General features: G+C 46.4%; 1 protein-coding gene across 2 annotated transcripts in view; it reads left to right on the plus strand.

The window, feature by feature from the left end:
* ARFGEF3 (ARFGEF family member 3) overlaps positions 1–25,287 on the plus strand; it is a 1,236,769-nt gene that overhangs the window by 684,096 nt on the left and 527,386 nt on the right. For both annotated transcript variants that reach the window (XM_069608078.1, XM_069608079.1), the window contains exon 15: positions 1,069–1,176. In XM_069608078.1, coding sequence (XP_069464179.1) covers positions 1,069–1,176 — 108 coding nt within the window. The remainder of the gene's footprint in view (positions 1–1,068; positions 1,177–25,287) is intronic.

Below are 25,287 nucleotides of genomic sequence, written 5' to 3' on the forward strand. Positions count from 1 at the left end.
CAGGAGGCCCCTGTGTACCGTTGATATTTGCTGCTCCGCACGCCAGCTTTAACTCCCGGTCTTTCGATTTCCCTTCTGGAAGCATCGCAGGTTTGAGTTGCAAAGGGCAAGGCTAATCCCCCCCTTCATTGTCTTTCCAGGTCTCTTACTTTCTTCTCCATTTGAACTGCTGGTTTGGTGCAGCTGTCTACTCGTGCATTCGGCCTTGCTCGAAGTGTACTTTTGTGCCCCACCTTTTTATCCCTGTGGGGAAGGTAAAGGGCTGTCAGGTGTGCATGGTTACTGTCAATTGCCTGACTCTACATGACCCGTGTGTTGGGACATGTCAGGTAAACGGCTCTGGTGTTAGTCCATTGTCTGTTACCATGTAAGAAAGTGTTCATGTGGGAAAAGGGGGGTGGGGTAGAGCGTCTAAATATCCTACAGGGTAGGATGGGGGAAAAGGTGTTACAGCGAAGGGGATACCAAGTCTCAACCCTGGGTGTCCGACTTCCACTCCCCGAAGATCCCTTGACCAGGTGATCCTCCCCCACTGGACCACCCCCAGGAACCGGATCCAATAGCGATGGCAGTGTCCTGGCCACCTGGACGACAGATCTCCACGGACCAGTAAGTGAGACACCTTCGGGTTTCTCACAAGAGTCAGTTGCACCAGTCCACAAGCTCATGCCCTCAAGGCACCAAGGCACTTTCCGCACACACTCCAACATGCGCGCTGATGCACATCGGGCAGTTTAAATCAGCGTATCTACACAGGGTGAATGTCAGTCTAATGCAATAGAGAGCAGATTGGTGGCTGACTCTCCACGGCAAAGTGAGTCATTCCTCTCTGGTACCCCAAAGTCCTCAGGCAGTTGCAATGTCATCACGAGCAGAGTATAGGGCAGCAAGGCACACTGTGCACACGCACACACTGACTTGTACAATGTTTAAATGTAAATCGATGTGTTTGGTAAAAGAAAAAAATCAATGGAAGTTGTTTGCACTAGGGATGCAAAATGTGACGTGATATTTTTGATTACAGTATTCTTTAGGCAGTCATGACTATCAAGAGCTTTGTTTTCACAGATCTGGATGGCTTGGGAAGCAGTGCGATAGGAGGGCAGATGTTGGCGTCTGCATCAACGCAGTCTCCTCTCAGCCAAGACAGGAGTGCGGACAGTGCCATCTTGTCAGGTACACATGTTTAGCTTGCTCTATGTGTTTCTGTGTCCATACATTCCAGTGTCTGCTTTCGGAATAGCTGCTGCCTCTGCCCTTGGTGTGGAGAATGTGAACGATTATATATTATAACGTGCGGCATAGATTTGGAATATGAAAGTTGGCAGATTGGGTCAAACTCGGACTGTCCTATGGCGGTACACTAAGGGCCAGTTATATGAACCAGTTTCACGACTTCGTGTACTAAGCATTTGGAAGTTTTTACCAAAGGCTCTTTAAAATATACAAAATGGCACACTTTGTCAAACGATGCATCCCGAGGTAAAACTCAAACAATTTTTATGAAAATTCACAAATTGCGATGTTCTATTATGGGACACTTTTTTTGTCTCTCTGCAGGCTTATTTTGTGCCTTTGTCTGACCAGTCTTTTCTTTTACTGGTCCGGTCAGCTCAAATGCCTAAGGAGGAGGAGGAGGGAATGAAAGTGAAACAGAGCCTCTTAGTCCTGTTCGATAGCAGGCCCAGTTCTCACCCATTCAGGCTCACCGCCTGTTTTGACTTCTTTCTGTATGTGCCACAGAGAGAGAGTGCAAACAATGTTGATTTCGAAAACAAACATGTTGCTAAATTATTGATATCAATTGTCCTGTATCCTTTGTCATCATATAACATACATTTCTTTGTACACAGTAATGCCATTTTGTAGTATTATAACTGGAGTTTTTATAGTTTTGCAAAATTGACATAGAGTGTTCTGTAGCTGGTACCTGGGGAATGGCATTGCACAGAATGTGCCAGGGGGAATGCTGTCGCATATCGCTGACATTGGCCGATGTAGGCACTGGCATCACTTGGCATGTGCTAAGCCTGTGGCGCTATACATTATACTGTATGAATGATTTGATGTCACTTTTCTGGGCAGTGGCTACAATGGTCATGGTCTTGCAGAGCAAATGGCATTCTTTTACATGCGCTGAAGGCAATGAGACCACTTGATACATCCCTCATCTGCACTTTTAATTATGGGACAGTCTGTGTTGCCCAGCTTGGCCCTATCCTTAGGGAAGATAATGCGGGTCCCAGGGGTTTTGTTGGTACTGCAAGCCTTGTATGACCATCCAACACATCCGCTGTGTAGGTGTGGACACATCTTTCCACCACAAAAAGTAAGCCCTTGTATTTGGATTGGATTGATGGAATTTCATTTCTTCATATCTTGCAGAGGGTAAATACCTTCATAATGCTGAGGATATTTAGCATAGCTTTCAGATAGTTGAGAAGTTTAAGGTTCTGTGCAATTTGCCTTTGCATTAGCGCAAACAGGTGTTTCTAAGTGCAGTGGCTCAGTGAAAAGCCAGAGGGATGTAGAGGACAGATGCCCAAAAGACTCCTGGAAGTGAGCAAAGGTAGCGAGAGGAAGAACAGTCTGAGGCAGGTACAGGAGGAGATGCTTGCCGTAGGACTCTGCTCCTACCACGCTGGAGAAAGATTGAAAGGCTGGAGCGGAGCCAGAGAAATCCTATTGAATGTGGCCAACTGCGAAAGGCGATTGCGGAACTCTAGAGAGTGCACAAGACCACCAAAGTGGAGCAGTGGGTAAGGGAGGGTTGGTGAAGGTAAAACACCTAGCCATGATCAGGAGGAGAAGCGGGACACCCTGCTAAGGAATACCCAGGAGGAAGGACAGAAAGGAAAGACAAATGGAGAGTTGTGTCAGGCTTTTCCAGCAAGCTAAGGTGAAGCTGCAAAAGGGCGCTCCGAGATTAACACTCAGAGAACTCTGTCTGGAAAGAAATTGTCCTAGTCCTGCAAAAGGTTTGCACAGTGCATTGCTGATATAACCTGAGGACCAACAGCAGAGAGACTGCTAGAGAATCGAAGGGTGCTAGTGGGAAGCTACCAGAGTGTGGGTGTCCACAGAATGTTGCTGATGCGGTGGGAAGCCCAGAGAACAGCTAACCCGGACTGCTAGCCAAGAGCGACAGGCTGCCACATAACTCTCTGGTGACAGTATATATGCCACTTTCCTGTACCTCCTATGATGGCAAAAGAAGTTTGACCCTGGTTTTGAGCAAGACATGCAAGGATGTGGGAGCAGATGGCAGCCCGCTTGTAGGACTTGGGTGAAGATCACCATTAGTAGGAGAAGAAATGGCCTGCAGAATGAATTCAGAGCAAACTGGGGGGCCTTGCCAATAGGAAAGGACAGAAAGGTAGTCAAATGGGCAAATCAATAAAGTATAGAGAATGGGACATGAAGGTATGCACAGAGAAAACTATGTGGACACATGGATCCAAGTTTTTATTAAGAAGAAGCAGTCTCCTATCTCTGTGCTACAGAGGTACATTTATCCACTGTCCATTAATGCACACTTATTAAACTACTGGAATTCTTAGGGAGACAGACTTGCCCCAATAACTCAATACTCATTGAAGATACATTTCTTTCCAGACTACACCCAGGTGTTTCTCCAAAATGTTGAACATTTGATGAAGAAAGAAGAAAGCTGTGCGCCTTCCAACCGAAGTAGATGCTCATTTGCCCCCCAAAAGTCGAGGTGCTCCACAAGGGCAAACTCATTTCCCCAACAACCCATTGAAGGTGTGGGAACTGTGAAGGCATCTTGGACTAAGACACAGACAACAGATTCTGAATTAACAATAAAACTTTATTAACTTAAAAGTCAGGATGGAAAAACGCCCATCTTGGCCTATACTATGGTGGGATATCCCGATCAAACAAAACTAAGCGAAGTCAAAGTTCAAGAGTTCAACTTAGAAATCTGTCTGTCTCCATAACCTATACTTGCCCTCACAACTAATCTATACAACATGTAGAGATGTCAGCAACCAACAGAACAGTGTTCAACACAAAGTTCAGGGATCTGTCCAGCTTGCAGCTTTGTTTCAGCTCCCTTCCGCTAGTACAAAGCAGTTCCAACAAAAGTCTCATGGTTGCCTTAAGTTCAGGATGATATGGAATTAACCAGTACTCTGGATTACCTCCCCCAAGTTCGAAATCATAGTTCAAAACATAAAATTTCTTGAGGCTATGCCCTCAAGTCAATAAGTAGTTCAAACTTCACGGTTCCCTTCCCCAAAATGCACTTTCAATGATATATTGATATAATGGTATTTCCCAGTTTTCGTGAAAAAATTCTGCCCCACACTTGCACCCTCTGCATATGGTTAGTCTTTGTGCAACAAAAATGACTTGGCTGAAAATTGCAGTTAGTTTTGGTTCATTTGTTAAAGTTCCTCTCCAAAGTTCCCTTCACTTTGGAGTCCAACATACATTGCGTTCACTTGCATTGTTAAAGTTATATTCACTGTATTGTTCAATATGTATTGGTTTCTTTAATTCAAGGTTTGATTCATTTGTAGATTCAACATATATAAACTTTACTTGCATTTAAAGTTGCATGCACTTTTGAGCTTAGCACACAGTGGTTTTATTTAAATTGTAAAGCTTTGTTCCTTTCTAATCTTCATAGGTAACAGTTTTCTTTCAGTGCAGTATTCAAATATGATGAAGATATATTTGTTAAGCTTTGCATTCGGTTCGGCATTCAATAATTGTCGGTTTTCATCTAGTTCATTTTGTTGTTACATTCAGTTCATTTCTTTGTAATATGCCTTTGTAGTTTGCCTTTAAATGTGCCCAGCACTAGGATACTTTAGAAAATGTGCTTTCATGTACACGCGATCACTCCGTAACAAAGTATTCTCAATTGTTCAACGGTTTAAAAGCTCCATTGTTTGCTGGTTAGCAAGGATTTGGATCGGAGACCTTCGAAAACGAGTCTCATTCATGCGACCACTCTGATACAAAATATCCTTGTGCATAAAATCAAACACTTGCATACCAGGTTTCTGCTTTCATACAAACTCACTGGTTGCTTTGTTGTGGGTTCCCACAGCGCAGATCTCTCCGCTTCAAGGATCTACCTCCTGCCCCTCAAGCACTCCTGGGTCGACTTCTTTCCCCAGGAGAACAAGCACTTCAAACACCAGAAAAAGGGTCAGCCTCCGTGCACATAGGAGAAATGACAGAATTGTTTTTTTCGAATAATGCGGGGGAAGCCCCATCCCCACAACCACTTCACCGCCCTACCTTAACTAATACCCATGCCCCCCCACGCCTATATTTTAACAAAAATGACCCAAAATGTCGAAAAATATAGGTAAAACAATTTGGTCATTTCTTCTTGTGATTTTTTTATATTCGATCATTTATAAGAATACCTATTATGGGGACATGCCTGACCTCTGCTACTCTCAGCAGGCCTCTTCCTCGTCCCAGTACCAGAGTGGTAAATCATGTAGTCTTCATTACTCCTTATTGCCTCTTCTTTGTCCCATTACTTTTAGTAGTTATATATGAGGAAGTCAGGGGAGTTGACTCATAATACCCCATGAAGGTGGGGTAAGGGTTGGGTTGGTCATTAATAGAAAAAAGGGCGATACCATGTCTCTCTAAAGGGCATCCTACTCCCAGTCCCCAAAGACCCTCCACCCAGGTGATCCTTCCTCGCTTGTCCACCCTCTGGGTCAGGATCGAATATCGATGGCCGTTCCATAGCCACCTGCGCAGTGAATCCATGGGGAATAGGAGTGAGAACACCCCCAGATTTCTCACAGAATTGCTGGATATGATGCAAGATGTTCAACCCAAAGAAACAGGATGTCTAAGGTGCAAATGAACGAGCAATAAATAGAGGACCATGGAGAAGGAATGCAAGAAAACAATCCGATAGGGAGACTGCAAAGCTCAGCCAAGAATTGTGTTTAGAAAATCCATACTCCTGAATAAGCCATGAGCTGACATTTTGCCAGAAGACGATGGGGAAAATGACAAGTGTGATGAACAAAAACAAACATTGACTCAGACTCTGCTAATGAAAGACAAATGTCCAAGGAAAATGGAATCTGTGGAGCAAGTTAATCCCTGCTGACCAGACTCTGAAATTCGATTACTGCATTGTTTGAGCTTATTTCAATGTCCCCACACACAACGGCATAGGGAAGCCATGACAGAGTTGCCTGATCCCAAGATGGCTGATCCCAGAGTTATAGACTCAGCCAGCAGTGATGCAGCCAACAATAAGCCATGCATTTGTTAGCAGGTAAACGTGGGAGGTTGAAGTGCCGACCATCAACTAATCAGAAACAGATGCAGAGAACAGGAACCAGCTCTTTCGAGTCTGATGCATTAGCCCAATTCCCCAATAACCTAGGATGTAAAGGGGATGGTCAATTGAGCGAAGGTGCAGGGGCAAGTCAATGAGGTGGAGGTAAAAGGAGCAGGCAAAAGAAGACAGTGGAGAAGGGTGGGGAGAGAGAGTTGGAGAAATGAGTAAAGAACAATGAGAGGAATGTTGCAAAGGGCAAGATTGAGAGGAAGGAGGGCATAGGGGAAGGAAGGAGGTTAAGAGAAACAACATTTTAAAAATTGAATATATATTTAATCTAACCACCCTATTTAGATGTCATTTCACTTTTCTACTTTGAGAGCACAAGATTTATTATGTATTACTTGATTTGTTCGTCAAAGTACAATGGTTGGTATATTTATCATTGGGAGAGAGAACAAATGGGTATGTCTTATCTTATCTTAAAGAAATGTATAGAGCGCAGCATAAGCCTGAAGGCATCTTGGCACTACCCAGAGGAAGACCGTCCCATCACACGAAAATCAAAACAAAAATGTCTTTAGTGCACAGTGAAATACAGATGGGATTCAGTGCTGTGCAGAAGAAAAGTAAGCTGATTCCAGGCTTTTGCCGCAGCCACTGAGAAGGCTCGCCCCCTCATACGCGCATGCCTAACCCTCAGGGGCTGTATGGTCTTCAGCTCCTGAGAGCGGAGAGGCCTGGACGGAACATACAAACCATATTTATTCTGGAGAAATTCAGCACCAAGTCCATAAACGGCTTTGTGCACAATGCAGAATGCTTTGAACCTTATCCTTTGCTCAACAGGGGGCCAATGGAGATGTTGTGGATGTGTGTGTGTGTGTGTTTGTGTGTATATATTTATTCACTGAAAAAACGTTGTGAAGGTGCAGTTAAATTGCATAGATTGAAAGCAACAAACGCTTTGAAATTCAGGCAATGCAGGAAGTCATGACCAGCTTAACTCTGCACCCTCCTGTTGATGTCCCCATAATGCTATGTCCCCATAATACCATGTTGTATGTCATTGTGAATCCCTTCTCTTATACTATGTATGTTCTCATGGGCTTTGCAACGGGAATGAGCCGAGTTAAGCTGGTCATGACTTCACACATCCACTGAATTTCAAGGGTTTTGTTGTGTTAAATCTGTGCAAATTAACTGCACCTTAACTAAGGTTTCTTCAGTGAATTTCAAGGGTTTTGTTATGCCATTGTGTTTTTTACAGGCCACTAGCCATGGCCTTTGGCTATGGCCATTGGCCACAGCCTTCAGCTGTGTCCATTGTACATGTACCAACAATATTTGTCTTTTGTACCCACAAGACAGCTACAGCCTTTGGTCATGGCCACTATACATGTCTTTTGGGCCCACTAGCCAGGATCTCTGACCCTCTGGCCCTGGCCAGTGAGCATTTCCTTTGGTCGTAGCCACTGTAAAACACTACCGGGCCTCTAGCAATGGCCTTTGGCAGTAGCCACGGCCTTCGGACGTGTCCACAGTACATGTCCTCTCAATATGTTTCTTTTGCCTGCTGTATATTTTAAAACACTGCCGGACCAATGGCCATGGCCTTTAAACGCCTACCACTGCCTGATCCATTCAGCGCCATAACTTCCCTGAGTCTGGGGTGAACCAGTCTTTCATAATTCTAATTTGGGCTGCCTTGTAGTATGCCTGAAGATCCGGTAGACCCAACCCTCCTTGTCTAGTGGGCTGTATTAGTGTCTTTATCGCAACCCGAGGGGGGAGGGGGCTTCTTTTTCCAAATGTATGACATTTTCAATTATTTTAATATTCTGAAGGTCAGTGAAGAAAAACACCTGGCCTAGATGCATCAGTGAACAAAAAAAGTACACCAACACCTGCTCCGTCAGGATGATGGCAAGTCTGGTTAAATGTGCAATACCAAACTGATCCAAGAAATTGAGGCCATGGAAGAAAAGCTCTTCACATCGGCAGATGGCGATGAAAGTAAAAAAAGAATGACACGCCAATACACAACCCAATACACAACATTTATATTTCAGTTTAGACATACTGAAATTGAACACCTGTTTCCCACCCCTCCCATCCATTCAACATAAGAGCATAGGATCATAAACCAAATGTTTATTTTCCCCCTCCCCTGGAACATTGTCTTCTCACATCAATTAGTTATTTTCTTTGTTCGTGTCCTCAATACTAGTGCACATGGCTTATAGTAAATCACTTTCGTAGACAGTAATTGACAATTATGTAGTTGTAATGAAAATGGCAACATTCTCTGACTGCTTTCAAGCGTAACTCTTTCCACTATGATCCTTACAGAGCATTTGTAAGATACACACAAAGTTGGTCCGACTGTCATTCCCCCCTCTGATGATTCACGTGAGGTGGTGACAATATGCTCATTCACAAAGTCATTCCACAGCGTTACATATTGCGCAGCCTTCCCGTGGAGGGATGCTGTGATTCTCTCCATTATGCAAATACTTGTGGAAACCGTGACCCATTCTTTCTTGTTCGGGGGGAATTCAGCTTTCCCCCTAATCACCAAACAGGCTCTCACCGCCAGAAGGAGCAGGACTGCTTTTCCTGTTAACCTCCTCAGTTCGCCTTCACACTCTTCTAGGCCGAATAGGATTAAAAGGGGTGTTGCCTCTCGGGATATGCCATCAATCTGCTTAACCCAGCTCAGCACCTCATCCCAGTACACTTTCACCCGTGGGCACCCCCACCACATATGCCAGTAATTGGCCTTCTCCCCACATTGTCGCCAGCACATGGGACTAGCCAATTGGAACATTTGGGATATCCTATTAGAGTCATATTGCCACCTGTGGAGGAGTTTGATGGCGTGCAGTTTGTATTAAGCAGCTATAGATATCTGCAAGGCCCCTCTACAGATCTTCAAGTTCCATGTTCAAGTTCCGTTCCCACCTTTCTCTCAGTTGATTTGTAGACCCCTTCCCAGCCTCTATCAATTTTCTATACATGGCAGAGATCAAGTTTTTGGTTTCTGTCATCAAATCAAGTAATCTCTCAAAAGGGGTAAGGTCTCTCTGTATCCTCTCCTTCCATTCGTTCCTCTTGAGTACCCCCTTAAGCTGCAAGAAGGAAAAGACTGATATTGGTCGTATTCCTAGAGACTCATCGAGTTCAGTGGTTGTAAGGAAGCTTCCCCCCCTCCAAAGCTGTCCCACCCTTTGGAGGCCTGCTTTGAACCATTCCTGGAACCGATTGAGGTTTGGAATCTCATCACGGATTTCAGGATCCCATATGTGGCTCAGTGGGGATGGCCATGTGGTTATTCCTCGCATATCCACCCCTTCTCCCCAGATCTCCCATAGCGTGCTCAGTATCAGTGATTCCAGAGTCTTCTGAGCAATTTATCTCTCGAGACCCATAGCCACTCCGAGACGGTGGCTGGTGCCAGATTATGGTTATCGAGGTGTACCGACTGCAAGTCTGTTTGCCCTCTCAAATGGGGGACCATGACCCTTGACTGGACAGCTTGATATTATTTTTTGAGGTCGAGGAGGCCTACTCCTCCCTTCTCGTTGGGTAGGACAAGAGTATCGTAGGCTATCCTTGCCTTTTTCCCCTGCCACAGGAATCTTAGAATGACCCTTTTAGTTTCTCTGAAGAATGTCTCCCGGAGTCGCAGGCGAAGCATTTGAAATGGGTAAAGCAATATCGGGAGACACACCATCTCAACCGCGTTGAGCTTTCCCATATATGAGTTTGTGAGGTTCTGCCACCTGTTTAAATCTGCATGAAAGTTGCCTATGAGACTGGGGTAATTGGCTTCATATATTGTATTCAGATCCTGTGTCAGATTTATTCCTAGATATTGAAGGGTGGTGCCACCAATTTCAAGACTGAGAGTGGCTAATGTATTCGTGGTTTCAGGGGTAGGATCTTGCAATGGGAATAGTATTGATTTGGATCTATTAATTTTAAAACCTGAAAGTGCTCCATAACTCTATTAGTCGTATAGCCCTTGGTATCAATGTCATCGGGTTCTTTATATGCAAGAGGATATCATCAGCATAAAGGGCGACCTTGTATTCCTTCCCCTTCAACTGCAGGCCCTCAACCTGCTGATCCATTTTAAGCGCCTGAGCGAGGAGCTCCAGGGAAAGTGCATACAATATCGCTGAGAGGGGGCAGCCCTGTCTTGTACCTCTTTCCAGTCGGAACCAATTTGAGTACTCAGCGTTGGCTACTACTGATGCTTTGGGAGATGTGTAAACCGCTTCAACCCTTTTCCTAAATATAGGCCCCAGGCCCACTTTTTCTAGCAGTGTTTCTAAGAAGCCCCACTCCACCCTGTTGAACTTTTTTTCCTCGTCCACTGATAAGAGAGCGGAAACCCCCGCCATTTTCTCAGATTCATGGAATAAATGTAGCGTCTTGCGCATGGTGTCAGCTCCCTGCCTTCCCAAAATGAATCCAACCTGGTCAGAGTGTATTAATCGGGGCATGTGAACCTCGAGTCTGGCTGCCAGCACTCGCATATAGATTTTGGCGTCAATGTTTAATAATGAGATCGGGCAGTAGGACCTGCACTGATGAGGGTTTCTACCTTCCTTGGGAATTACTGTGATGAGTGCCTCGGAGAACGAGTCTGGGGCTACTCTCGTTAGTAGGAGGTCATTAAATAAATCTACCATGAAGGGGAGGAGAGAAGATATAAATGTCTTGTAAAATCCGGCTGTATATCCGTCATTCCCAGGCGCTTTCCGAAGCGGTAGTCTCTTTATCGCCTTTTTTGATCTCATTGTCTGTAATTGGAGTATCTAGTAATTCCATATCATCATGGGAAAGCCGTGGCATGTCCACCCCTTGTAAATATTATTCTATTACCATTTGTTCCTGTTCCGTTTCAGATTTGTATTAAGTCTCATAGAACTGTGTGAACACTTCCAGAACATTCTTCGAGTCTGTTAACGCGCCCCTCTCCCCCTATATGCTAACAATCGATCGTTCTGCACATTGGCCTCGTAGTCTAGCAGCGAGTAGGGCATTCGCTTTGTCTCCCTTTCATAATAAAAGGAACTGCAGTTTGCGAATAACCTGGGCCTCCTTCAAGAGTCGGAGCTCCTCTCTTTCCTGTCTAGCCTCAGCTATGCTCTCTGCACGTTCCTCACTGGAGTTGCGGGCGGCGGTAACCAATTGTGTGATCCTCTCCCTTAACCCAGTCTCATTTAGCACCCTTTCCCGTTTTTTCCTCGCACCTTCCCTAATCAGTATCCCCCTCCATGTCGCCTTACCAGCCTCCCACACCACCCTCTTGGGCACTTCCCCTGTATCGTTGAATTCAAAGTATTCCTTTATCCCATTCTTCATCTCCTCACGGAAGACATGATCATTCCAGAGAGTTTCATTAAATTGCCATTTCACCCCCTTATGTGGTAGAGTTAGCAAGTTAATATCGACAGTGTCCATGTCGTGATTGGACCATGAGATTGGTACTATCTAAGAAGCAATCGCCACTTGTCCCACCGCTTCGGAGAGGTATAGATTCTGGTGAACGTGGAGTGGGGTGCAGAATAAAAGGTGTATCCCAGCTCATTAGGGTGAAACATTCACCAAATGTCCTATAGGCCATTTGTCCACACCATATCCACCACCTCTGCTCGGCCACCATCTACAGGTTCGCGTGATTCTGGATTGCCGGACCTTCTGTCCAACATGGGGTCTGCCCATAAGTTAAGGTCCCCCCCCTAGTATTATGTGACCCGTGGCCTCCAATATTGGAACTGTACGCTGTAGGAATCTAGATTGCCTCACATTTGGAGCGTAGAGCGTCACAAATGTGCCCATTCTATTGCATACCTTTCCCACCACAATGAGAGGCCCTTTACATTGAGTGTACCTACCCTGAAAGGTCCTTCCCTCAAGAATTCAAGTGTTGTTGCCATTTCTTATCTCCTGCGTGTACCATTCACAAAATAAACGCATGTCGCTGTCACTTTCAGTGTTCCTCATCGCCCACAAACCACTTCTGAGGAGGCATGTTCCAGTTCCCTCCTCCCCCCCCTCAATTTTCCCCTCCTCCCACCTCTCCCTATTAGCGTCCGATCCAACCGGGTCATCAGTGCCTGGCCGGTCTCTGACCACCAGTGGGTACTGTATTTCTTCCGGCCCCATCTCTTAATGTTCAACTTAACCTTGAGCCCCAACTTTTTTACCCCACCCCCTTTAGTAACCTCACAACAAAACGAGTCTATTACAAAATGCCCCACCCTTAGCCCCATGGATTGCGACCCGGGCGGGTTTGCATGTCCTTCAAGATCATGACCCTTAGCGTGCATCATTCGGCCCAAACTCGTATAATTCCACCTAACCTTGGGTCTCAGCAATTTTTCTATTTTTCCCTCCTTTTCTCCACCCCCCCTCCCTCCTTTTCTCCACCCCATCTCCCTCCACATCAGAAAAGAAACCAGTTTAATCAGCAATCTCGGAGTATACCAAGACTGTTAGAAAAATTGTCACCATCAGCTCAAAAGGTTCCGGTATGAGCGCGCCCACTCCATCCTCTGTATCATGTTCTCCTGAAGGAGTCACACAGATCTGCAAGTATCCGTTGTTAGTACTCTCCCAGTTGCAATGCAGACACTCCGGACGACCGGATGCACCTCATCCAGTGTCTCATGTCTGCGTCCCGGGGCTCGTCTGGCGCTTTGCAAACATCAGTCAGTGTGCACAGGTCCTTGCGCTTGATGCGCTCAAATTACCATAGTGTTCTCTTGAAGTCACTCCATGTGTTACCGTCCACTGTCATCCTGCTTGTGCTGATTGGTGATTCAAAATGAGCGATCTTCCCGCTGGCCCAAGTTTCCGGGTTGGGAATTTAGGGGGGTCTTGCTGTTGTATTCAGTGCTCCATGTCCGGCGATGCATTCATCCTCCTAAATTTTCTTGATCCAGGTGTTCGCCTCTGCCTCAGGCCTTTAATATGCCTGTCGTCTGCTCTTCTTCCTTCTTGGTTTGCGTCCTCTCCCTGAACACCAAGCAGATCCGACATGTAGCTCTGTATGTCTCTCTTCAACTTGAGTCTTATCGTATTCCCTTCCCATTACAATGTTAGCGAGAAGGGATAGCACCAGCGATATCGAACTCTCTTCTCCTTTAACCATTTAGTCAGCGGGATACACTTTCTCCTCATGGCCAATGTAAGAGTGGACAAGTCTTAGTAGATGAACACCCTCGCTATTTCCAGGGAGATCGGTGCGCCACGTTTGGCCTTCTCCAGGGCCCTGGCTTTATCTGGGTAATTGTGGAACCGCACCAGAACCGTCTTTGGGCCACCTGTAGCTCCGCCAGCTCTATGTATGCAATCAATTTTGGGCTTGTCAATAGATTCATTCTCAAACAAGAGTTTCATAAGTGTATATATGGTCCTCTTTAGGTGTAGGTCGGTTTCCCCATCCTTTTCTGGAATGCTGAAAATGCCTATGTTGTTCTGTCGCTCGCGGTTCTCGAGGTCATCCATTTTTAGGCGGAATTCTTCTTCCCTGTCTTCAATGTCTGCAATTCTCTGGTCCATTTGAGATTCTAGCGTGCCAAGAGAGGACTGGTTATTCTCAACCTCATCAAGTCTTTCTTCTATTTTGTCTATTGTTGGTATCATCTTATCGACTTTCCCGCCTATATCGGCTCTCATGCTCTTCATTTCATTCAAGAGATCCACAATATCAGCCTTTATAACGGCTGCTTGCGCACCTGGGGTTGTCATTTCAGAGCTTGAATAGATACTTGTGTGTGTAGTAAGGAGAGAATCTGTATGGTGCGGGTCTCTCCCTAATCTCCATGCGCTCGCTATATATAATACTTCTGTGGGCTTTGAGTGTTACGGGTGGCTCTCCCAAAGGGACTTCTTAGACGGGAGGACGACGAGATCCCTCCAGATGTAGAAGAGGGCACACACCCCAAAAATGGGGGCCCAACCTTCTCTATGGCGGGCGGGGGCCCAGGATAGCAGAGGAATCTGGGCCTTTTAAGTGTTCCACATTTGGAGGGAAAGCTAGTGTTGCAGTGGTCTGGGTAGTCTTTCAGAGTGGACCCCCCTCCAGCGAGGAAGGAGTGTCAACTTCGATAGTTCCTGGAAAGTGTTCCACCCTTGGGAAGGGAGCAGCGGGCTCATGGATGGAACGATGGTGTGGATTTGGGGAGGGCACCCGTCCTGTTAGACAGGGGCCCAACCCTCAAACATCTTTTGGTGATGGGTGCTGGATTAGGTGGAGCTTAATATGGGTGTCACCCCCTCCTTCTGGAACTCCGTATTGCTCTCCCTTAGTGACCCTGTGGCACCTCTGGGCCCCCTACAACCATAGGGACTGAGCCGTACCTCACAGAAAGTGGTATTTGCTACATAGATCTGCTTATTGTAAGTCTCTAATGTATCGTATTGATCAGTGAGGTATCGAGGTGCACAGGAGTCTTCCTTCAGTACTTCCCATGTCCTGCCTGTGCATGCACCGGGGATCTCGAATGCCTGCTTCTTCATATCACCACACTCCTGAACGCAAGACAGCCGGTGCTTCAGAGGAGGTAAGGCATTGGTGCGGGTTCCACCGTGATCTTGGATGCCTTCCAAGTGATTCCAGGATGAGTAGCTGTATCAGACTGATTACCACAAATAGGGGATCCAATACTACTCATGCGTCCGGTGTAGCACTTTTGCTGTGTATTGTTTATAAATCTCTTCCTGTAGCCTGCATGCATCCTCCAGTACGCAGTGTGCATAGCGAGTGGTGCTGGTCATATTGTGGCATATCGTAGGTTGGGAGGAGCCTCTGTGTTAACCACGGGCCAGGCTACTCAGCTTAAAACTGGAGAATCACGTCCCTACCTGAGTATTTTTATGGTCCAGGGTCCAAACCTCACTGCCACAATGTCCAGTGAACGTGCTGAACGTGTGGTTTCTGGTTCGTATCTGAGATCTCGCTCTTCAGCGTGGATGGCCGAGGGGACTTAACTTCCTTGGTTTGTTTTGCTCCTCCTCGCCGTGCATAAGACTTTTGGTCCGTTTGACCTTCTGCTGTGTGTGGGTGCATATTGTGAGTCTGGGGTGTCTATTAAGGGGAGCAGCCACTGGGCAGACTGGGTCGTGTGGCATCCGGGGCGTGGAACTGTGAAGGAGTTCACATAGGTGCCGGGACCCTGTTCCCAATAGGGGAAGAGTTCATGCGCCGCTGAGCGTTATGAACACGGTACGCAGTTCGCCAGAAGTGTCTGCCAAGATTTCCGAGGCCCCGGAATGCTCTGCTTTTCTGAAGACCATGCAGGAGAAACGCCTGCATCACTAAGGGCTGTAGTCTGGGGGCTTGGTCAACAGTTAGGTGCTGGATATAGCAGTGGGCGGAGGGGAAACGGGTCCGCTGCAGGGACAGGGGACACGACGTTGCCGGGGGGCTCACCTTTCGGGAGTTCAGATGTCATCCTGCTGTTGGTTTGGGTGCCAGTCTACCTCTCGCTCCAGATCTGGAGAGGGGAGGCCTCTCTCTCTCCTTCGACGAGCGAGAGATCGTTCTCTGAAAGGGCACTGATGCAGCTGGATAGCCCGCCTCAGCATTGTGGACTTCCCCGACTCCTCAGCTGAAACGTAGTCCTCGCTAAGGGGCTCCGTGCCTGCTGCGTAGTCAGCCGGCAAACATTCAGGGTCATTCATCTCAACAAATCCTCAGACGATTCACGTCAGGTTTTTTCTCATTTGGCTGGGGCCACCTTCATATAAAGAAATCACTAGTTTTCTTTGGTGGGGGGGGCCAGTTGGCCGGGGCTCAAGCCGCTTTCCGGGCCCTAAGATGGAGCTCACATGGAGGAAGCGTCCATCCATGCGCCGCCTGGTGGCCAGTTCGATCAGTTTTAAACAACAAAATGAAATGCTTTTTCCATGCTTAAGTTTTGTTTCGAACACAATTTTTTTCAGTTTTGATAAGACACACTACAGACAAATCCGAGGTACTGCCATGAGATCTTGTATGGCTCGTACTTATGCTAATTTATACATGGGCTGGTGGGAACCGACTGTAGCCTGGAGTTAAGAATTTTATGATTTTGTTGAAAACGATGTTGTATGATACAGATTTATTGATAATTTCTTTTTAATTTGGAATGGTCCTTATGGAAAACTTGCCAGGTATGTCACCTGTTTAAACAACAATGTAATGAATTTATAACTGACTATGGTCACAGATATCACAGTGTTAACCTTCATAGATATTAACTTTAAAATGGTGAAGGATCAATTTACCTCTGATCTTTACAGAAAACCCACCAGTGCAGCCAGTCATCACCCTGCTCTTTTGATTAAATATACACCCTAAGGGGAATTCTTAAGAGCACACTGCAATTGCTCTACAGAAGAATACTTTCTGAAAGAATCTGCTAACATACGAGAAAGATTTTTACAACGTGCCTACCCCTCCTTGGAAGTCATGAATGCTTTTGTTAAGGCTAGATCTAAAAACAGAAGAGAGCTTTTGAATAGTTCTACGATCCAGAAATCGACCAGCTCTGTGGATATAAGGTTTATCACAACCTTTAACCAGCAATCAGGTAATATCAGATCCATCCTTAAAAAGCATGGGCAAGTTCTATTGACAGATAGAGATCGATCTCCAACAGGCACTCCCCAGTCATCCTATGTTCACTTTCTCCAAGTCACCCTCTCTGACCTCCATACTAGCACTAGCACCCAATCAGATCTCTAGATGTGATATTCAGAAACGTTGGTTGCAAACCCCTAACAATCTTAATCGTTTCTACACTTGTAGTAAATGCAAAATGTGTAATTTTGCATTTAAAGAAAGGAATGTTAAGATGCCGGGGGTAAAACATGGACCTTTAAACACAGAATTACCTGTCTATCCACATTTATTGTCTATCTCATCGAATGTACCTGTGGCGTGAGATACATAGGCTTTACTATAGGCCCACTTAAGCTTAGAATTCTACAACATTACCAAGCTATCAAAACAACGATTTGAACTATCCCATGGCAGTCCACTTTCTGGAACATCATAATAAAGATGTTGGTTGCGTGAAGTTTATAGGATTAGCACACGTTCCCAAGCATCTACGAGGAGGCAATAGACAACTCAAATTAAGGCAATTAGAGGCCAAACTCATAATTCGTTTTGAGACACTTAAACCTCTAGGCCTCAGTGGGGGTGAAGAAATATGTGTTCCTTAATAAATGCTGCCATTATTCCAGCATGTTGATATTTTTCATGCAACCGTTGAACATTGTCTTCTAGTCTACACTTTTTTTAAATACACAAGTCTCCTGAATAGTGCTTGTCTGATATATTGATTCTGCTAACTTTTTTAATTCCTTTTTCTTTGATACATATTTTTATACATTTTCGATGAATTTATTGATGAAATTTGTTATGTTGCATTGATCAAGTTTGTTGTTTCTTTATATGGAAGTTATACCACTGTTGCTTTTTATATCTATAGACTTTTTCACTGATATGCACTTGCAAGCATTTTTGCAATACAGCGGCTATTTTGTAAAGACATTGAGGTCTGCTGCACTCCTGTTATTTTATTATGCACTAGCACTTTAGGTGTCTTGAATCTGTCTTTGTCTTGCCGCCATGTTTTTTGTTCTCCTGCTTACTCATTTAGCAATTCTTGGCATTTGGTTATGGAACTGACTTTCGTTTATCCAATAGCCCATAACATATTTAATGATTGTAAAAAAGAGGCACTTGCCGATTATTTGTGAAATTTAGAAATGTATAGTGGTCGTTCGAGACTGCTCAAAAAAATGTCAACACTTGCTGAGTATCTTGTCAATTTACCCTTTTGGCATGATTATATAGCCCCTTATGTGCTATCTTAAAATGGCCGACCTGAAACAACTTTACCATTTCCACCTATACACTGGAACCATGTGACCTCCGGGTGAACAGGAAGTCAGTATGTCCACCACTTTATTTAATCAAGCAAATGAATACAAACATTGTAACATAGCCTGAGGAAGCCTGAGTCACGGGTGGAACGGGTGGTGATTTTTTGCTACCTTTGCGTAGTATCATGTACTTGGCATGATCTTTAATAACAGTCCCAACATCCTGTGTCTGCTAATATGAATGCCTTAATAAACGTACAGATTTTTGCTGTGCTTTTGCATTTTGCAACCTTACCCCACGTGTGCATGGGTCATGTTTTTGGCGTGGTAGTCTGTTTTCCACTTCCATCCCAGTCTAACAGCCTGGCACCCATTTGGTTGGATATATATATATTTCTGAGGCTTGTGGAATCTGCTTAGATCACATGCTGTGCTTAGGCCGACATCTAGTGGAAGCTGCAGAGTATTACAGTTTGTTTTTCGAAACTCGAAAATGGGCGTCGAGACAGGGCGTGCCAATAATACTAGCCCTAGTGTGACGTCAACTGTACCCATGATCCCTCACGCGTGTAGGACCTTCAGATTGTTTTTTTCCGCCATACTTGATGGAAGCATTCCGTGGAGTTCACTGGCTTTCAGCCATATTTTGCTAAATACCATAATTTTTCCCTGTTTCTTCCTCTCCCACATCGAGTCATCGAAGTTCGAAGCTCGATGCCGGCCCGGAGAAGAAGCAACCGTCGAGAGCTGCACGACGGACTTTGGGCATCAGAAGGCCTCTGGCCTCGGCCCGGGCCTTGGAAGACCTCTGGTCTCGGCCCTGCAAGTAGGGAGAGTGGGGGGGGGAAACATACTCTACACTCATATATATATATATTTCCTACACACACTAGCCCGCTGCCACAGGGTGTGTATGGAGGGTACCCCTTTCAAATTCTGCCCCAAGTGCAACCGCAAGTATCCTTGGGTTGACAAACACGCCACCTGTAACCTCTGCTTGCTGAGGGACCACCCTGAGGCGAGCTGTAGAGCGTGTAACCGGTTCAAGGCTAAGACACTAAAGGACCGCTCGACCAAATGTTGGGCCCACCACGCCAGGCAACGCAAGGCCATGGAAGCAGAGGGCACCTTCAGTGATGGCAGCAACGCCGTACTTTCAGACGGTGAGGGCAACGAGGCGTCGAAAGACGGCCAAGCGCAAGTCCCCGATCTCGGAAGGCTGTCCGGCAGCGCAGTTATGGGGAACACACCCGGCGACACGAGCGCTACCCACACCACTTCCACACCTATACACTCGAAGTCCAACCGAGACTCGATGCGCGTGTCGAGTTCTCGGAAAGAGGCACACAAAGAGCGGTCCACCGAATCGATGTCCTCTGGGCGTTCTCGGTCAAGATCGCCTCACGACACCAGGCAACCATCCACAGTTGCCAAAAGTGCCTCACTCACCAACCATCCACAGTTGCCAAAAGTGCCTCACTCACCAAAGTCATGGAGGTACACTCGTCAGAAGACGAAGCCGACCGCTAGCCCCAGGCCGCTCACCAGGAGTCGGCGCCAGCAGACCGTTCGGCGGCTGCTTCCAAATCTCGACACCCTCACTCTAAGGAAAGGGACACTACCCCCGAATCTTAAAGCTCTGAGAGGGAGAAAACACCAGGGAAACACTCTTCCACTCATGGGGAAGGGGGGAAACAGCAGAAGAAACCATCTCACCCTTCTTCTGCACCACAGTTACATAAAGACAGTTCTAAGTCTTTTGATAAACAGCTAGCCAAGACCCCTGCACAAGCACATAGGACCAGTCAAGTCATAGAAGGGGAACCCTCTCAAGAAAGGGTCATTCCCAGCTCCAAGAAATGGACCAGTGAGGATACAGACAGGGTTATGTCTAGAATGTCCTCCCTAGCAGACTTCTACTCCAAGAACCCAGAACACTTCCTCTCCTATACCCCTGACGGTGCTACTCCCTCAGGGTCTAGGGACTCACAGCCCCCTGGTAAGAAACCTCGGTTTAAGACCCCAACACAAGGTCGGTCTTCAGACCCTTTTAACATCCAGCCTTACACCCAGTATAGTGAGGATCCACTACAGGATGAGGATCCAGACTTGGTAACGTTGGACGACCAAACTGGGGTGTACTATTATGGGGACGACGAGGACCAAGAGGAGGAGGAAGATGACCCAGAAGTCTACAGAATAGACTCCCCTGTAGGCAAAGAACCTCAAGTTACAGACTCTCCAGTTGACAACCAGCCCCTCCTAAATGAGGTCTTGACTAGAGCAGCAGAACACTTCCGCATTGACACTCAGGTGGCACAGGAGATGAGGGACTTTGCTGAGGAACTAGTAGAAGAAAAGAAACCCATTGCTCAGGCCATTCCAATTCTCAAGTCCATCCAACGGAGAATTGATCCTTCCCTTCTCAATCCTAACCTCACCAGGGCAGTAAACCCCAGAATCGAGAAATTGTTCAGGGCAACCCAATCAGACCCGCTTTACGTAAGGGGGCAACTGAAGCCTAACTCCTTGGTAGTTACTAATCCCCGGAAGAGGGCGGGAACGCCTCTATCATCATCTGATGCTCCCCCCGACAAGGAGAGCAAGAAAATCTACGGGTTGGGAAGGAAGGTAGCCTCCAGTTCTGCTTACCAGGCAAGGATTGCCAACTCCACCACTCTGCTGGCTAGTTACAACTGCCACCAGTGGGAGCAAGTAGCTGCCCTCATCGACTCTACAGCGGAACTTTTAAAGGGCCAGTTGGCCCAGGTTGCATCGGAGGGGAGAGCCGTGTCCGGTTGCATCCTTAAGGCAACCTTTGATGCTGCAGATAACGCCGGCAGGCTAATAGCAGGGAGCACTGTCATTAAGAGCCATGCTTGGTTAAGACAGTCAGAGTTTAAAGCCGAGACACAAGCATCCTTAATTGACATGCTGGTGGAGCCTAATCTACTGTTTGGCAAAGCGGTAGAGGACACATTAAAGAATGCCAAAGATGAGTATGAGACTCTGAAATCCCTGGGACAGTTGACCAACAAGCCCCCTAATCAAAGAGACAATAGTAATTTTCATCGCGCACGCGGCCAAAATTCACAAAGAGGCTCCAACTATTCACAGGGGCAGGGTACATCAGGGGGTAACAACCAGCAGTCTACCCAGAGTTACAGCAGAGGAAACAAGAGGGCCCGTGGTAAGGGTAGAGACAGCCCCAGCAGAGGCGGCATGCCTCCCGCTAAACAGTGAGGCCGCGCTCAGGGTCCCTTCTCACGCATCCCCAGTAAGGGGACGCATTTCCAACTTCACCCAAGCTTGGGAAGGGATCTCATCAGACAGATCGGTGCTGTCCACAGTGTCCGCAGGATACTGCATAGAACTGCTTGAGCGTCCCTGAAACCACCCCCCACGTCAAAAAGTACATTCCTTGGACCACCAGAAGATTCTCCTCGAGGAGATTGTCAATCTTCTAGCAAAGGACCCGATAGAACTCGTCCCGGGCAACCAGGTAAACAAGGGTATTTATTCAACTTACTTCCTTGTGCCAAAAAAAGATCTGACAATGCGCCCAGTATTAGACTTGCACCCTGCAAACAAGTATGTCAAGCCCCAAACGTTTTGCATGACTACTCTCCAAGAGGTAATCCCCCCTCCTAAAAAAGGGCGATTACATGGCAACATTGGATATGAAAGATGCCTATTTTCATATTTCCATGTTCCCAGCACACAGAAGATTCTTGCGTTTCAAGGTGGACAGTCGGCACTACCAGTTCAAGGTGCTGCCCTTCGGTATAGCCTTGGCTCCAAGGGTATTCACCAAGGTACTGGCGGTGGCACACCTGCGCAGGGAGGCAATCCCGGATTACCCTTACCTGGACGACTGGCTCATCACGGGGGAGACCCCAGTAATTTGCAGGTCAAACTTTCAAAGAACAATCGACCTCCTCTTCGAATTGGGTTTCTCCATAAATGAGAAAAAATCAAGTCTGGTGCCAGGCACCTCCAAACAGTTCTTATGAGCTGTCTTAGACACTCAAGAGGGGTTGGCCTTTCCATCAGAGGAAAGAATTCGGAATCTACTACTGCAAATTCCTTTTTACAAGCCCGGTCGCCAGATAAGGGTGCGCAAAGCGATACGTTTGCTAGGCATGATGGCGTCATGTATTTACCTGGTCCCCCATGCGTGCCTGCAACCCATGCAAAAATTGTTGGCGAAACAGTGGTCTCAGGAAAATGGTCAGTGGGACGATCTAGTGGTCGTTTCGCCAACACTTGTTCAAAGTCTTCACTGGTGGACAAGAGAGAACCTGTCAAAGGGGAAACCCTTCTACGATCCAGCAGTAGAGGCTGTAGTCACTACAGACGCATCCCTGTCAGGGTGGGGAGCACACGTCCTCCACCACACAGCTCAGGGTCTCTGGTCTCACACAGTAGCCAAGAATTATAACAATCTGCTAGAGCTTCTGGCAGTATTCAGAGCGCTTCAGGCGTTCAAACCCCACCTGTTGAACCTGTCGGTGCAGATCCTGACACACAGCACAACAGCGATGTTTAACCTAAACAAACAGGGAGGGACTTGTTCGCCAAATCTGTCTAAGCTTGCCCAGAAAATTTGGAGATGGGCACTCAGACGGAACATTTACCTGTCATCTCAACATGTTCCAGGGGATCTCAATTCACAAGCGGATGCTTTAAGCAGAGATCCCCTCCCAAGAGAACACGAATGGTGTCTACTCAGAGAAGTTGTAGAAGACATCTTCTCACAGTGGGGTTTCCCCACTACAGACCTATTCGCCACAAGCGAAAACAGGCAATGCCCAGAATTCGCATCCAGGTTCCCCCAGCCAGACTCCAAGAGGAATGCCCTGTGATTGAACTGGTCAGGAATGTTTGCCTACGCTTTTCCACCAACCCCTCTCATGAGGAAAGTGGTCAACAAGATGCACAGGGAATCGATGACGCTCATGCTAGTTGCTCCCATGTGGGCGAGGCAACCGTGGCACCCACACCTACGCAGACTAGCGGCGTGCGAACCCATCAGACTCCCGTGCTGGTACAACCTACTGTCCCAGCACCAAGGACAAACAGTGCACCCTCAACCCAACTCAATGAACCTGGCAGCATGGCTCCTGAAGTCATAGAGTTTGGACATCTCAACTTATCACAGAGATGCATGGACATCCTCAAGGAATCTAGGAAACCTAACACGAGGCACTGTTACTTTGATAAATGGAAAAGATTAGTTTTCTGGTGCCAGAATAAGCAAATCAACCCAGTTGATTGCACTCCTTCCAATATTGTCACTTACATCCTCCACCTGCTGGATGCAGGCCTGGTATTTAACTCAGTAAAGGTACATCTGGCAGCGCTGTCAGCCTACACCACTTCCCACAAAAAGGTTTTGTGGTGGAAAGTACCAGTGGTTAAAGCCTTCATGGAAGGGGTAAAGAGACTCCACCCTCCAATTTCAAACCCATCACCTGGTTGGGACCTTAATGTGGTGCTTGCTAAGCTCATGGGCCCACCATTTAAACCCATGCACAAAGCCAGTCTCAAACACCTGACCTATAAAACTGCCTTCTTAGTAGCCATTACATCAATAAGAAGGGTCAGTGAAATTCAGGCTCTGTCAGTGCAGGATCCTTTCTTTACTGTTCATAAGGATAAACTGGTTCTACGAACACACCCTAGGTTCTCACCTAAGTTTATTTCTAAATTCCACGTTAACCAGTCAATCGAGCTTCCGGCCTTCTTCCAAGAACCCAAAAGCTCTGCTAAGGTGAAACTACACACTCTAGATGTGCGAAGAGCGGTCCTCTACTATGTAGACAAGACCAGATTGCTAAGGAAAACAGACCAACCGTTTGTCTCCGTAGCTACAGGCAGAGAAGGAGATCGCGTCTCTAAAGGTGCCATCTCCAAATGGATAGTCAATTGTATCCAACTATGTTACTCCCTTTCTGAAAAGGCCTTTTACGCCAAGAGCCCACTCTACAAGAGGCATTGGGGCCACTATGGCTTTGATTGCAAATGTACCCCTTGACACCATTTGCAAAACAGCTACTTGGAGCTCTATTCACACTTTTACTCAGCACTACTGCATTGACACTCATTCCAAGACAGATACTCAAGTGGGACAAGCGGTTCTAAGACATCTGTTTGCTCATGACCCTTCTCACATCCCACCTCCTTCTTCTAACACTGCTCGCTAATCTATGCATAGCATGTGATCTAAGCAGATTCCACAAGCCTCAGAAGGGATACATTACTCACCGTAATTGTATTTCTGATGCTTGTATCTGCTTAGATTCACATGCGACCCGCCCTACCTCCCCTCTGAGAGAAGGCGCATGGATGCTTGTAGTCTTATCTTCCTATCTGCTTGGTAATCTGTACTCGCGCTACTCCTCATGCTACCTCATGTCAGAAAAAAATACAATCTGAGGGTCCTACACGCGTGAGGGATCATGGGTGCAGTGGACGTCACACTAGGGATAGTATTACTGGCACGCCCTGTGTCGACGCCCATTTTCGAGTTTCGAAAAACAAACTGTAATACTCTGCAGCTTCCACTAGATATCGGCCTATGCACAGCATGTGAATCTAAGCAGATACAAGCATCAGAAATATGATTACGGTGAGTAATCTATATATATATATATATGTGTGTGTGTATGTATATATGTATATGTATATATATATGCCCCAATATGGATTAAAGATCTTCTATGTTCCCAGTGCTCTTTGAGAGATCATTTGTTTTTCCGTTTGCTGAATTGCATTCTGGCATTTGTAGTCTCCCAGTTAAGATGGGGGGAATAATGGCACAATTGTTTACTTTTAGCTTAACATAGTTCTATAAGAATTTATATATTTCAGTGACACTATAACATGTGTACTTTTTAAGTTTTCTTTATAAAGCAGAGTATTGTTGAAAGCCAGACAAGTGGGGAAGGAGGGGAAATTATGAGAATGCAAGTAAGTAATTCAAGAGTATTTGCCCAGCATCTGGCAAGAGAGGTTACAATCCTGGACACTGGTGCAGTTATTTTCCCCTGACTGCGTCTGCTTTTCAGGGCACAAGTAAGACACATGGGTGGACA

This window comes from Ambystoma mexicanum, chromosome 4q (genome assembly GCF_040938575.1).
Source record: "Ambystoma mexicanum isolate Mex_15411 chromosome 4q, UKY_AmexF1_1, whole genome shotgun sequence".
Classification (NCBI taxonomy): domain Eukaryota; kingdom Metazoa; phylum Chordata; class Amphibia; order Caudata; family Ambystomatidae; genus Ambystoma; species Ambystoma mexicanum.